This window comes from Thalia democratica, chromosome 6 (genome assembly GCF_965202585.1).
Source record: "Thalia democratica chromosome 6, ktThaDemo2.hap1.1, whole genome shotgun sequence".
In the NCBI taxonomy this organism is placed as follows: domain Eukaryota; kingdom Metazoa; phylum Chordata; class Thaliacea; order Salpida; family Salpidae; genus Thalia; species Thalia democratica.
Genome location: NC_139170.1, coordinates 45,312,915 through 45,328,642, shown reverse-complemented (window position 1 = coordinate 45,328,642; position 15,728 = coordinate 45,312,915). Strand labels below are relative to the sequence as shown.

At 29.6% G+C, this 15,728-nt stretch overlaps 1 protein-coding gene across 1 annotated transcript; it reads right to left on the bottom strand.

Moving 5' to 3' along the window:
* Positions 1-5,076: 5,076 nt before the first annotated feature.
* LOC145838076 (WD repeat-containing protein 36-like) lies at positions 5,077-14,873 on the bottom strand. Its single transcript, XM_082945612.1, has 4 exons — positions 14,655-14,873; positions 10,600-10,744; positions 5,941-7,567; positions 5,077-5,831 (listed from the first exon to the last, which is right to left on the bottom strand). Exons 1-4 carry the CDS (start codon positions 14,766-14,768, stop codon positions 5,300-5,302), a joined length of 2,418 nt encoding a protein of 805 aa, XP_082801738.1. The 5' UTR covers positions 14,769-14,873; the 3' UTR covers positions 5,077-5,299.
* Between the last annotated feature and the right edge of the window lie 855 nt (positions 14,874-15,728).

Here is a 15,728-nt window from a genome sequence, read left to right as displayed (position 1 = left end):
TAAATACAAGAGTTTTAAAATGCTCACATTAACGTTTGTTGAGAGCATATATTTAGCAACTGATACTATTTATTTCTAAATTTTTTAACTTGAAGAAATGTAAGCACTAAGTGTTATTGTTATTGAGAATAAATAGCAAGCAACTTATCCTTTTTTTCAACTTTTGATTTTGTAACAGTCGTTTGAGGCTTGTAACTTTATATTAAAGTATTTGGTAAGCATGTTACAACTTGAAGTATTGTTTAATTGTCAATTTTTGTAAATAAACACTATCCGTTGTATGCAAGCGCATATATGTAATAAAGTAGGTTAAATATTAAGCTTTTAATTATAGTTAAAAATTTTTTATTGATAAACATATAACAACAAAGAGTTTAAAAAAAGTTGCTAAAAAATATTAAACCTATTAGTTTATTTTTCAAGCAAATAAATTCAATTACAACTAAACTAAAATGTTTAAAAACTATCAGCGTGTTAATTATCATCTAAGTTGATAAGTTTATATTAATGTTGCAAAATAAGAATAAAATAATAATATTAAGCTGCAAACAGAGATGCCATTTAATTCGAATTTAAATCGGGCTTTAACTAATTTTCTTTTCAAAGCATGAAGGTAATAATTAAAACTTATAATTGCCTAGACTTTTAAAGCGAAGACTGCCATAAGTAAGGATATGTAAAATCTAGCGGTTTAAAAACTAAAATTTTTCTCCTTCATTTTGCCAAAACTAAGCTTAATAAAGTTTAAGCAAGAGTTTCCTAAAATGAGGTGATTTTAACCATCAGTGGGCAATATATATTAAAAAGTTGAAATAAAAGTAAAATGAGTAATTTGTTAGTAATCGGTTAAATGTAGTAAATGTAGTTTATTCATTAGTTTTGTCAAAAGAGCGTTTAAGAAATTTAATTTACTAGGCTTATAAAATTTATCATTGTCATTTACTATAAAACAAACTAAACTTTTGTTTGGTTAGTTAAACTTTCACTGAGCTGTTTTATTTATTTTTCAGATGTAAACCGCGAAAATAAAATTTTAATAGATATTCAAATCAAAAACTGATTATAAATATTTAGTAAGTTCAATCCTTTAACGATTTTGAAAGTATAAACACAAACTTATTTTTATCAGAAAAAATGTATAAAAAAAAATTTCAAAAAAGATCCAACAGTTAGTTTATTTATCCAATGCACTTTTCATTTTTTATTTGCTCAAAAAACTATTTACAATTAATTAGCTTATTACACGTTTCACGAAAAACACAACTACTAATATTCTATACTTTATTACCAACCGACTTTCTATTTAAGCACGTGATTGCACGTGGGGCACTTAATGTGGTCCTCGAACCAAGCGTCCGCGCAACTTCGCACAAGAAGTGGCAGTCCAGACGGACCATTACCACACCGACCCGCAGGTCTTCCAGACAAACCACGCCTGCCAACGATTCGTCCGCTTTGAAATGTTCGAACTTTGCGATTTTTCTATGAAGTGAGACCGTTAGACAAGTGGATATCTAACAGCACCAAGATTAAATTGAGGTAGATGACGAAGTTTACCTAAAGGCAGGATAATCGGTTCAACAGGATTAGCTCGTTCTTGAATGTCGTTTCTTTCTCGTTCTTGAATGTTGTCACGTTGAAATCTAGGAACTGAGAGTTCAGTTTCATCGTCCTTCGCTTGCACTATTTTTGATTTACTTTGGTTGGGAAGACTTCGCTTATTTTAAACTGTTAAAAATAGTATCTAAAAGATAAAGCTGGTATAGTAGAATACTTTTATACTCAATTAACTTCAACTTTTCATAATTTTCAATTGCAGAAAAAGTTGCTAGAGAAAAATAAAAAGCAAAATAAGTTCATAATAAATTAAAATGAAGCAAATAATCTGAAAAAATATAATATAATTCAAATTGTAACAATTATTTTTATTTGAAACTATAAAAACAATTATAGGTTGAAACAGTTTATGCAAATATTAAGTTAAGTTTATAATTAAACAAATACTTTTTTAATGTCAGTATTAAATTATTTGTTAAAAACTGTACATAGGTACTTTTTGGTTTCAATATAAATAAAGTTTGTTTGTATAAATAAATTTCATAACACTGGTACTTCTTAGAAATACAACCAAGAATAGTAGTTTAAACTTAGTTGATAAGTTTAAGAAGTATTGTATAACTCAGTAGTCGTCAAGCTAATAAAAATCTGAGCACACTAAACTGAAAAATAAAAATTATGTGCACCCCACTATTTAACTTTAGAGAGCTTTTAGTGGCAGAACTACGTAACCACTTTTAATTGGCTTTACTAATATTTTTTTATGCTTATATATTAAATTAATTTATTTAAAAGTTTAATCCTTATATAAGCTGAAACTTAAAATACTTAAAGTCAGTACTCAGCTAAATGATGTTTTTTAAACTATATTTTCATGTTAATTATATTACTTTTTTTCTACATACTAGCTTATTCAAACAAATCTCCTCACAAAAATTTTAAACTAGTTTACTCAATTTAAAAGTTAAACCTTATATTATTTTATTTCATTAAAAAGGTATTTATAACTTGAACATTTTGCAAAATTAAAATGTTTTGCCTAAAGTTTCTTTTTATTTTAATAGCTGAGTACTCTCAAACAAGTCATGCTTGAACGAGCTATGTGACGTAACAGTAGTATCAAATTATTACATCACAATTCTCTTGCAGCAGAATATCACGTTCAATATTTCATACACATAAAAGCACAGCAGCAGTTGATACAAAAGCAATGGGATGCTTTATTGCCACGGTGTTCTCACACATTCACGTGAGCTTCACTGCCTAAGCTACCCTAAATCAAGGCCTCTTCGTAGGAAACCTGCTGCTTAGATCAGTGAGCGAAAGGTGCCGAATGACTAAGAACATCTGCGTAATGCAGACTTATCGAAACAAAGTTATTTATTAGTATTATTCTAAAATTGAAAAGTAGATAAAGTTCGGCTAATAATCCAACTTGTGCAAAAAGTTATAATATAAATAGGTTTAAAACTATTAAACTTGTAGTAATGTTTTCGATTTGATTAAATTAGAAGCCATTTGTATTTTGTTAAGGAAACCTGTTTTATGTATGCAAAAGCATTTTGACTATACTGTTTTTCTATATACTTTATAAGGATTGTTTTGATTTTGTTTAGTTTTACTGTAGATCAATTATAACGTAAGTAAACTTATATGATTTTAATTATTACTAATTGCTTTAGTCTTCTATTAACCTCTTGATTATTTTATAAGTTTGTAAAATCTTATTACTTGTTAGCTTTGTACTCTACTGATGAGAATTGCTCGAAATATATTTAGTGTTATTGAAATTGTGTGTCTTGTGTAACTAATTGTATAATTACTGGTCACTTATGTTCCAATATTTGAAAAACAGTTGTAGTTAATAAGAAAAAATACGTGTGCTAAAGGCTTTAATTGTCTTAAAACTACTTTTTTGGTTTATAAAATAGACTTGAAAAGCTTAAATTATTAAATTTAACAAAAATGTATTATTTTTGTATTTTAATATCATTATTTCACCAACTTTTATATCGAAAAACTTTACATGATAAAAATGCATTTGAAACAATTAGCTTAAACTGCTTTCATTAGGGGGCGATTTTATTTTAAACTTTTAAAGTTAGCGATTAAGTTAAATAATTTAGGAAATCATGATCTAAGCAAGTCTTTAGATTTTTCAGAATTGAGTATTATTTTGTATTAAGGTTATGACACATATCTCAATTTTCTTTTATTAAAAATAATACAAAATTTATAAAAATGAGTAGCTTTTATTTAGTATTGACTTTATATATTATCTACTACAAAAACCTTAATGGAGTAGTATAGTTTTATATATATTTAAAAAACTTTCTTAACGGAGTTAACAATTTAAAAAATATATTTCACTAGTTAGTAAATTTCATTATTCAACTAATGGCTTCAAAATTAACTGCAATAATTCATATATTAAAATGTTGTTATACTAATTATATATACCTAAGTTATAAGTATATTTAAGACAAATTTTCACGTGCTTTTAATATGTTTCTTATAAGGAAAAAAATTTATTACTTAAACATTTTCTTCTTAACGCTTTCATTTTACATCATTGTTTTTAGTCAAAACAAACTTAGTATAGTATTTATATTGTTTTCTAATTAAATATGAGAAGTTTTAATGTAATTAAGCTGTTATTAATCTTTTTATTAGCTATATACAGGGTTGCCAAAGTTTTTGGCAAATTTCCTCCAGTTTTTCAAAGATTTTCAGGTTTTTTAAATTAGAAGTTTTAGGATCTATTTTTAGTTTAAAATTAAGTTTAGGGTAACAAACTGTGTTAAATAGTATAACGATATTGAAAAGATACAGTAGCTACTATAAATGTGTTTTTTAATAAACATTTTTTTGATGATGACAAAATTTTTTCGTTTATATGATAGATTTTTGTGTATAATCGAAATTTTACTACTTAACATGTAAAGGTTGTTTAAAATTCCAGGATTTTTAGTAAATTTTGTTCTAAAATTCAAAATTCCAGGTTTTCTTTTCAAAACTTCCGTCTTTTTAGGTTATTTCAGCCTAAACAGTCAAATTTCAGGTTTTTGAGAAATTCCATGGTTTTTGGCAACCCAGTATACAGGTTGTTAAAAAAAGAATAAAAAAAAGTTGAAAGTAACTTTTATTTATAAGCAACTGAAAAAAGTTAAGGGATCTTTAGAATTCACAATATAATAAATAAATAAATAATTTCCTTAACCTTCAAAAAGTATTGTCTTTTATGTACCAGCATTAAAAGTTTTAATAATATGAGATAACAAGATAATATTGATAAAATTAAGTAAATTATTACTGAACGGAACAACATTTGTTTCAATTTTTTAAAATAAGCGCTCAAACGATTATAAACATTTTATTTTTTCTATTATTTAAAACTTTATTGTAAACTTCATATAATATTAATTAGATAACATAATCTCAACAACTTTTATATCTTTTAATAGGGTTCAACAATTTAAGCAAAAAAACATGTTTTGCTTGTAATAAATAATTTAAAAAGTGTCAGTGGTTATTAAAGGAAAGAGTACATCATATCAATTTAAAATCAATCTAAAATATTATCTAAAGTAGTGTTCTCAAAGGCCTACACGCTAATAAAATTAAAACTTTAAAACAAAAATATTATTTTCTACAATTTCACGACAAGCTAAAACTTCCATACAACAAATCTAAATACCAATTGTTCTACAACAAAATTGTCTAAACGTTCCAACAAATAATTTTAATTGAGTGACGTCATAATGAAGTTGCAGCACATCAGGGTCTCGTCCATCAGGTCGGCCCACTCCCTCCTCGTCTTCGCCTGCTCCTCCTTCACTTCCTCCGCCACCCGCCTCAACTCCTCCCCTCCGCCTGAAATCACCTCCCCGCTTGAGGAGTGCACTTTCAGGAAGAGCTGCAGGTAGGAGGCGACCAGCTCAAAGTCCCTCCGCCCCCTCATCGCCCGCAAGCACATCTCGAGAAACTTCAGCCCCGCCGCGGGATCCTGCAAGGACCTGATCCCGGCGTCGATGTGCGACGGCCCCATCCCCTTCATCTTTTCCAGCATCTCGTCGGCTTCCAGCGTGACCAGGTCCCTCGCGAACGGCGACATCTCGAACAGCTTGAAAGAGTTCTTCTTCTCTTTCGTTTCAGCATTCTCCTCTTCTGCTTCTTGGACGTCGAGGAAGAAGGGGGCCGAGGTCACTTTTGTCACGGGCTCCTTCGGCTTGTTGCGCGCCCTGATGATGTCCAAGTCGCTCAGGTTCACCCATCTGTGAAGGTATAAGCAAAATTAATTTATTATTTTAAAATATTTTTAGCTCAACTACAAATTAAAGTTTTATTTGTTGCAAACTAAACTATTTCAAAAATTTTAACAACCTTGATTGAGGCAACCCGGAAGAAGTGAGCAAGTTGCCGGCGATCTGCGAATCGTTCTCCCTCTCCTCGAACAGCACCACCTCCTCAACCTCCATTTCCTCCTCCTCCGAGTTGCGGTGACTTTCCACCGTGTAGCTGTTCACCCCGAACATCGACGAGTTGTTCCACAGCGAGATGGCGGGGCTTTCCGCGTGACCGGTGGCCAGCAGCGCGCCGTTGGGGGAGAGGCACAGCGACGTGACCGGGTCGTCGACGGGGAACTGGTCGATGAGCACTCCCAGCGACATGTCGAACGTCCTGACGTGGCAGTCGGCCGACGACGTCACGATGAAGCCGCCGCACCCGCTCCAAGCCAGGTCGGTGACGGTGGAGCGGCAGTCGAACACCCGCGCCACTTTCCTCGTTTCCACGTCGTACACGCGGATCTTGAAGTCGACCAGCGCCACGGCCAGCATCGAGGTCGGCCGGTGCACTCTGGCGAACAGCGGCTTGCTTTTCAGCGTCAGCGGCGCGCAAGTCAGCGCTTTGCGCTTGAAGTTCCAAAACTTGACTTTGAGGTCGTCTCCCACGGTGACGACGGTGTCGTTGACGTCGTCAATGACGACCGCCACCACCTTCTTGTCGTGGGCGGGCTTCTTCCTGTGCGCGAACTCGCCCCTGGGAATGCCCGACTGCAGGTTGTAAGCTTTCACGTCGCCCTTCGACGAGCCGACGATGGCAAAGTTGCCGCAGGAAGTGATTTCCGCGCACGTCAGGTTCGTGCCTTTGTCGTAGTGAAACTTGTGGCGGCCGAGCTTTTGGTGCTTGACGTTCCACGTGGTGGCCATCGGGTGCTTGTTGTGAACGGCCACCATTCCCTCCCAGTCGTTTTCCCGCGCCTTCTCGAACTTGATGTCGACGATCTTGGGCAGCTTGTTCTTCTTGCCCTTGTCGAAGGCGGCCGTGCCGAACGACTTGGTCCCGTTCTCGTTCATGACCTTGTACATCTTCACCACCGAGTCGTCGCCGGTCGACAGCACGCTCTCGTCGTCGTAGAACGTCACCTTGCTCAGCGAGCCGTGGTGCCCGCACCTCTCCTTCAGCTGGTGGCAGGCCAGGCTCTTCTCGTCGATCGTGTACACCTTGATCGAGTTGTCGCCGCCGTTGGTCACGAACGTGTTCTCGTCGTGAAGGCACGTCACGTTCGCCACGGCGCTCCGGTGCGCCCCCTCCACCGTCGACTTCAGGCACCCGCCGCTCTTGTTGTACTCCATGACGCAGACGTGGCCGCAGGCAGTGCCGACCACCAGCAGGTCCAGGTCGGTCGTGGTGAAGGAGAGGCAGGCGACCGGGCCCTGGTCCTGCGCGAGCGTGAACTCGTGGCCGCCGTACTTCGTGTTGAGGAAGGCGATCCGGCCGTCGTGGCAGCCGACCGCGACCACGTTCGGGTCGAAGGGGGCCTGCCGCATGCAGGTGACCGGCCCCACAGCTTCGTACTCGTAGCACTCGACCATCTTGCTCACGTTGAACAGCTTGATCTTGCCCGACGAGCTTCCCAGCAGCACCTTGTTCTTCTTGGTGAGCGGGTGGATGGCGCAGGTGACGTCGAAGTCGCTCCCGCCGAAAGCGAAGCTGCCTTTTTCGGTTCCTGTGAAAAAATTACAATTTGGCTCAAACTTTACAGTCAGACTTTTTGCAAGTCGTTATGGTTGATGTGTTTTTCAATTTTTACGGTTATAATATTTATACTTGTTTTCAAAATATTAATATTGAAGGCATGATGACAAAGTCTGATAGTTTACAACCGCTAGACTTATAAAAGTTTAAATTATGGCAACTACGGTGCATTTAATTGTTGAAGTGTTGAACGAACCAGTAATTTAATTCAATAAATATATCAATTAATTTTCAATTTGTGAAAACAAAATAGAATACAAACAACACGTTAATTGTAGTTTGAAAATTTAAAAACTGAAGGAAATAAACTATAAGTACAGAACAGAAAAATGAACTATAATCAAAATGAAATTGATAGTAATTACAGTCTGCTAATTTTTCTTCGTTTTTATTTCAACAATTTTTTTTTCAACTTTTTTAGCGAACAGGGCTGCCACAAAGACAGGAAAAATAGAGGTATTTGAGAAAATATCAGATAACCTGATACCAAAATGCTGTTAATAAGAAAGTTTATCATCACTATAAGCTGCATTTTGCTAATGTCATTTTCAAAAAAAAAAATTGTGCTTTTGCAATTTTATTTCAGGGTCTAATTGAACTTTTATAATAAATTAAAATATTCTATGATCTCACGTGTATATTTACTGTTTGGTAGAGATACAAGTATTTTGCTTATTGAGCTCTTTATTGCAAATACATGGATCATACACAAATAGTTTACATGAAATGGTGCAATGGAGGTTATATGATTAAATACAGCCAAAACAACAGTATTCTTTTGGCTGTATTTAATCATTTTACCTCCATTGCACCATTTCATTTAAACTATTTAACCTGTATAAAAGTAAGATTTAAAACTCAACATAATTTCTAGTCTATGTATATGTATTTTTGAACAGCTTTAAATAAAGATTTTCTTTTAAAAGTCAAGATAATATTTTCAGCTGGATCTGTGGCAAAGCTGAGCAAATATATCAGTAACCATCATTTTTGAACAAAATTTAAATGTTCATTTTGAGCTAGAAGGTAAAGGTCTGTGGATTATAAACTTCCATGTTGCAAAAAATTCAGGTAATAAAAATTAAATGTAATTTGTCAAGCATCTTTTAACTATTCACAGGACACCAGGGGCAAAGCGTTGGGAGGAATATTGGAACAGTTATTCGTACTAGAAAAAGTTTCAAAATGTATCAGTTTAATCCTTTAAAGCTTTTATTCAAACTATTCAAATTCTTAAATTATTTTATTTTCTAACATTTCGTTTTTATTTGTTTTGAATTTATTTAAATAGAGTTTAAACATTTTACTGACTGCTAAATCATCAATATTTTCAGTTATATGGAACTAAAACTTAAAAAGTTGTTTTTATTGATTTAAAAAACACTTGATTATTAAGACCCACTGTTACAAAACAAGGATAAAAAAATAGTTTTAGTAATTTTTAAAGTAAAACTTAAAAATAAGTAAGTTTCTTGAGAACCTAATGAATTTTTGATATACTTTAGCAAGTGATATCAAGCACTAATACTTTTCAATTTAAGAAATTTTTGATTATCTTTTTCTAAACAAACTACATTTACTTACTTGAAAATAAATTATTAAAAAATATTCTAGTTTCCTTCCTTTAGTAATAGAAATTTTCAGGCCATAAGGGATCCATGCTACTACACATGAATTGAAAACTAATTACTTCAAGAATTGAAGTTTTAACTTGTTAAGGTTGTATAAGAAGTGTGTGTGAATCTCTTTTTTATAGTTGATCTTATTTTTAAATAGAAAAACTAAACTACTATTCATTTTACACCATTTTTTGAAAATTTAATGTAACTTATAAGGTAAAAAAAATAGAAAATGAATATTTTATTAAAGATCTATTACCTCTTTCAGTTTTTTTGTTGTTTTGAAATTTTTCAGTCAATCTTAAACAATTTTTTAACAATTAATCGGAAACAATTTTTTATCAAAAAATATTTTTAATCTACAATAAATCTAAAATAATTCTAATTTAAGCTTGGTCATTAATTAAAAATGAAATTCAAAATTCTGTTTTCTACAAATAGTTTGTTGTTTTGAAAAAACGTTCTCAAAAAATTTGAAATAAATTTGTTCAAAACAAATAATAGATATATTTTAGTACATTTAGCAAAATTCTGAACAAACTTGCACCAAAAAATGAAATTTTATACATTTAGCTCAGTTACAATTTACAAAAACAGTAATTTATAAAGTTAATTGAATTTTATTATTTTGAAAATGATTTTCTAGTAATTATATTGATTAATATTTTTATATTTAACAGTTAATGTTTCAAAGTATGTTTAAATGACAAAAAAAATGATTCTAATAACTAGTTTGTTCTTATTACTATATAAAACTAAAACAGTTATAAAAACAGAGCTCTAAATTAAAAAATGCTTTTCAAAAAAAAAAAGTACATTATATTACTATATTGGTTGTAGATTTTTTACAATTAACACTTATCTAGTTAAAAAGGGCGATCAAGTGATCATTAAAACTCTAACTGGAAGTCATAAAAAGTTTTAAATTTATATTACAAAAAACGACAGACATAAAACAAATAGTTATTTAAAACAGTTAATCAAAAATAAAGTGAAGATAAAAAGTTATTCAACTATAAAATATCAAAGGATTATAAAGCAAAATGTTCTTCAATTAAAAAACTACTGTAGCCCAATAGCAAACTTTATCATTACATCTATCAAAACTCAAATTTTTGTATATAGTCAAAGAACTTCACCTATAGTTTTATTAGCAGCATTTTATTATTACATCATTCATGTAATAAATTATCACCTTAGAATAAATTTTAATACCTAATTACCAACAACTAAAAACAATTTTTGAATCTTATTTAATTTATATTTAATATTAACAATAAAATATAACAAAAAAAAAAATTCATCAGTGATTCAGTTTTAAGTAGCTCCAAAGAATATTGATAAAAACTTTAAATTGCAAAAACTAAATGTAATTTAATCTTACCTGTTTCAATAAGCCAACACTTGAGGTTGTTCATTCTGTCAATTGCAATGATGTAGTCTTCGTCCATTGGAATGATGAACTTCACTTCAGCATCGCAGTGAAGCTCAGTGTGAACTGTTTTCTTGTTTTTGAAAACTCTCACCACCTTAGAAATAAACAAAAAGTTATATATATTTCTTTTTTATTACTAAAAATAAAATTATTTTGAATTAATTAACTTAAATGATTAGATATCTTTATTTAGCCCAACAGATTTATTTTTTATTTTATTTAAAAAATTCTTTAAAACGCTTTTTCTAAAAGTTAGTTTATTCTAATTTATGCATTTATTAAATAAATGTATAAATAAAGTTTTAATATTTCTTTGTTGCTGGTAAAAAACAATAGTATAGATAAGCTAGAACTTAAATTTAAAAAGATATTTATTTTTAATAACTAAATAAATATTTGATAACTAAAATCCACCCTTACAAAAGAAGGGTCTTTAAAATTAGTTTTAATAATATTTGAAGAATATAATTTCAAGTTAATTAGTTTGTCTTAGAAGTTGGTGAATTTTTTCAACTCTACTAGTTGCTTTAATTGCAAGTAATACTTTTACAGTATTTTTTTCATTTGATTACTTTTCGACTAAGTTTTTCTAAACTAAATCTACTAATTAGAAATAAATTACTAAGAAAAATTGCAACTAAGTTTTGCTTCCTTTTATAACTCCAATTAAAAGGACAAGGAGGTCCGTGCAACTTTTGTGGTTTAAGAAACAATTATTTCAAGAACTGAAGTTTTAACCTTTTAAAACTATAGAAACCAGGGGTAAATTGTTTTTATTTTAAGTCAATCGTTTATTAACATTTTTTGAAATTCCATGTAGCTTTTGAGAATAAAGACAAAATAGAGTACTTCAGTAAAAATCTTTCCCCTCCTTTAGCTTTTGAACAATTGTTTTCAAATTATATAACTTTAAAAAAATTAAAAGCATCTTGTAGAATTTATGTTTCTATCTAACAAAATATTTTAAACTTTAGCCATAAGTTTAAAAAAGTAATATTCCCAAGTCTTGTTTTTAAAATAGTTAGTAATACTTAAAGAAACATTTCCTAATTTACTATTTTGCTATATTTGACAAGGTTGGAACTTTTTTTACTGAAACTGGATATCAAATGAAGCAATTAATTTGCACATTTACTATTACATATTTAAAAATACATTTCCTAAAAACTTGAAACAAATTATGAAGGAGAAGATATATTTTTGGTAAATTTTTCAAAATTCTTAGAAAATTTGGCCTGAAAAGTTTAACAACCATTATTTTTAAGTAAGTTGAAAAGGCAAACATATTAAGTACTATTAACTAGTTAGTTATCATTATTATGGTAAACTAAAACAGTTACAAAAATACAGCTCTAAATTAAAAGTTGCTTTTATAAAAATAGTCTTTATTACTGTTATTATATTTTTTTTTCAAGTATTAATTTGTAATAGTTTTTAATTGGTAAATTTTTTCTATATTTTAATATTATTTAAGAATAAGTTAAAAATTATTTTTGCTTTTATTAGATTGCTTAATCAAAACTTATAATACTAATATAATAATAACAATAGTTTAATATATAATAATAATATAATAATAATAGTTTCTAAGTTGTACAGGTAAGTAGAATTCTAATAACTTTTAACCTTAAAAAAATAGTTATAACTAATCAGAAAGGTATGTGTTTGTAAATTAATAATATTTTCTGTACAGCAGCTTTGGTTTTATAATTTTTAATAAAAAAAACTTATTGTAAAAGATTTATTGTAAGTGTATCAATTAAAAGGTCCTAACCTAATACAAAAATATCAAAGCTAGGGGAATTTAAAAAAAAAAATTCACCCCTACCAAAATCACATCATTACTGATATATACTATTAAGGGTGTAGGGGAGTTGGAGGGGTCCACCTTGATTTTTACAAGTTGATCTTATTTTATAGAGTTTTATCTGAGCTACCAGACACTTTTAACAGCTTGAAAGACTTTTAAGTATTTTTTGAGGTATAATTGATCTAAGTCAGTGACCTCAATAGGTTCCTAAAGAAAGGCGCAAACCAAAAACGCAAAAAAAGACTATTTTATTAAAAATGCGTCTTATTTTTAATTTTTAACCATCTTCTTCAAGTTTTCACTGAAAGTCTAGAATTAAATTTTAAAAATATTGAATGTAGGAATTTTTTCAATTTTGAAAACAAAAAACTTTTTAAAAAACACTTTCTTTTGTTTATTTGATCTAAAATATTTATTTTCTAACATTTTTAAAATTCCAACTTTCAAAATCTTTTAAGCTATAAAAGAAACATTTCATAAAAGTTTGAGGTCTTTAGCTAAAAAAATGAAGAAGAAATATACTTTTAGTGATTTTTTAAATTCAGATAAAATTGACCCCAAGTGTGTTTTCTATAAGTTTGTATTGGAAAATTTTTACAAAAAAATAGAATATCTCAAAAGTTAAATAATATATTTTAATTCTATAAAAAAAGGGCTTTTAAAGTTTGTACTTAAAGGCTTAAATATAAAGCCATTGCTATTTTTAGTAAAAAAATGCTGGAGTCCCTATGCCCTTAAACTAACAATAAGTCAACTTCATAAAAATTTTACATTAAAGGAGCACAATTTCCTGTTTCATAATAGCTTTTCTTCCTAATGAAAAATAGTTTTAATATACCAAAAATATATTTTCTAGAACTGTTTTTCGATAATCTGGTTTATACCATATTCAGGGTTCCTACTAAAAAAAGAATCCATTAAATTTTTCTTAATAAATTTTATCTGCTAGAAGGCTTGGAATTTCTTTCAGAACAACTATATTTAAGAAAATGTTTTCAATACTTTTGTTGACAGATTTGAAATTTTGTTTTATCTAATAGAGTTACCATTCAAACAATATTATTGAAGTATCTGCTTAAATCTGGTGTATTACGCACAGATTTTTAAGAGAACCACTGCCTTAAGCTAGAAATCATCTTTATTTTCAATTTTAATAAAAGTTTATTAATTGATATTATTGTACTTTAAGATGAATTTTACAATTACAGGTATATAACAAAATTTGGTTTCATATTTTTTTTTAATTTTTATACAAATTATACAATTTACAACAACCCAATCAAGATTAATTGCTATAATAACTTAACAACAAGCTAAATGAGCAGCAATTAAATAAACCAAGGGGGCAATAGTTTTTCAGAAAACTTCCAGTATTCTATTTTCTTCTAAGTTTTTAAAAGAACAACTTTTTGTGTTTCCTCTTAAGAACAAAATTAGATTTAAGGGTAAAAAATACTTTTTAAATATATAAATAGTGAAAAGATACTTTAAGTTGATTCAAATAAGTATAATAACAAAAAGAACTCTGAATAATACATAATTTTTGTTTTGTCTAATAAATGCTTCTTATTTAATCTAATGTTGATTATTTTACTTACAAGAATTTTTCAAAATTCCAGATTAAGTTTTTATTTCAAAGTTTAATCTTGGCACTTCCAATTTAAATGATTAGCCTACCATGTACAAAGATAATTTATTTAGCCTTCATAGCTTTAAATGGCTTAACATTGGTTATTAAAAACTCAAAAGTTTAAAATCAACATTAATTAGTTGAAAATACTGCATTTCTTTAAAAGACCATTTAATCTTCTTTAAAAAACTTTGAAGTTCTATCAAAATTAAGTTTTTATATTGTAGTGTTTTAAATGAAACATGGTACAACATTGAATAATAGAAACTATTGTACACTATCTCCTTAAATTTGTTCAAGTTTAAATCACTAGTTTTTTTGTTTTTAAATTCATAACTTTAATATGATATGCATCGTACACAAATTAGCATGTAGTTAAACATTGGTTGAGCATTAGGCAAAAAAAAATAAAATTCTTGGAAAGCCATTGCTTTTTATACCTTTTTAGTTTTATCCAGGAAAGTTTACTTATTTTTGTAAAACTGCAAATATCCAGTAAAGAGTAAAGTGGGAACCCCAATTAATGTGTACGCAATATTAAATGCAACATTAAAGAAAACTTACATTTCCACACCCAGTGAACTGGTAGTACTTGCTGGCGGCCATGCAGGTTATGTGGTCCGGGTGCCGCACTGAAACCGAATATTTTGACAGCTTCTTCAGACCGTTCTCGTACATGTAGTTGCCGGCGGCGGTGAGGACAATCGCCTCGTTGTTTCTGGTGGTGGAAACGATGTGGGGAACTTCGGAGGAGTACAGACCCAGCTCCTTGAATTTGTTGAACTTGTGGTTCTTCATGTTGTTTCAAATAGTGCAGTGAGTATTAAGTGATGAAAAATAGGTTCAAATTACTTAACTTTAAAATTCTGCAAAATGAATTAGAGTTATAAAGCTATAAATTTATAACACTAAATGTCATTTATTAATTGACTTGTTTTAATTTTAGACTTTAAAAACTGATTAGTAGACAATTTAAAACAAAACTTATATGTATAGACTAATTGTATAGACTGATGTGCCTAATTTGCAAACACTTATATTAGTCAATATAACCTGATGAAAATTAGGTTCCTAACACTTAATTCTAAATTTCTGTAAGTTTATAGTTCTTTTGATCATTTATAATCTTGGCATGTTTAAATAGTAAAGTAAGGCATTTTTTTCAACAAAAGCTGATATTATTTTTATAAAAAATGAATGTATATACTCTAATTGATTTTAAGTCTGTACCAGATAAACTTATAAATATTAAAATAAAATACTAGTTCAAAAAATAAATATTTCAAATAAATATGACATTTGGATTAATCTATAAATTAGTACCTAGTCTATAAGTATTAGTACATTAAACTTGTAATTATTTTAAGCAGTAAAAAGCACTTAATATCCATAATAAAACATAGAAAACACTTTAGAATTAATATTAAATCAAACTTAGATTTTTTAAACTTTATGTAAAATACTCTGCTGTGTGGCAGAAAAGTATACAGCATCTTTTTTATATAACATTACTTTAAATGAATTTTTAAACAAAAAACTAATGAAGAGGTTTTTTGTAAAATCACATAGAAACTCTCAACTTCTTAGTTAAAGTAAGATTGATTCATTTAATCATTTTATTAGCCACTTCAAAAATAT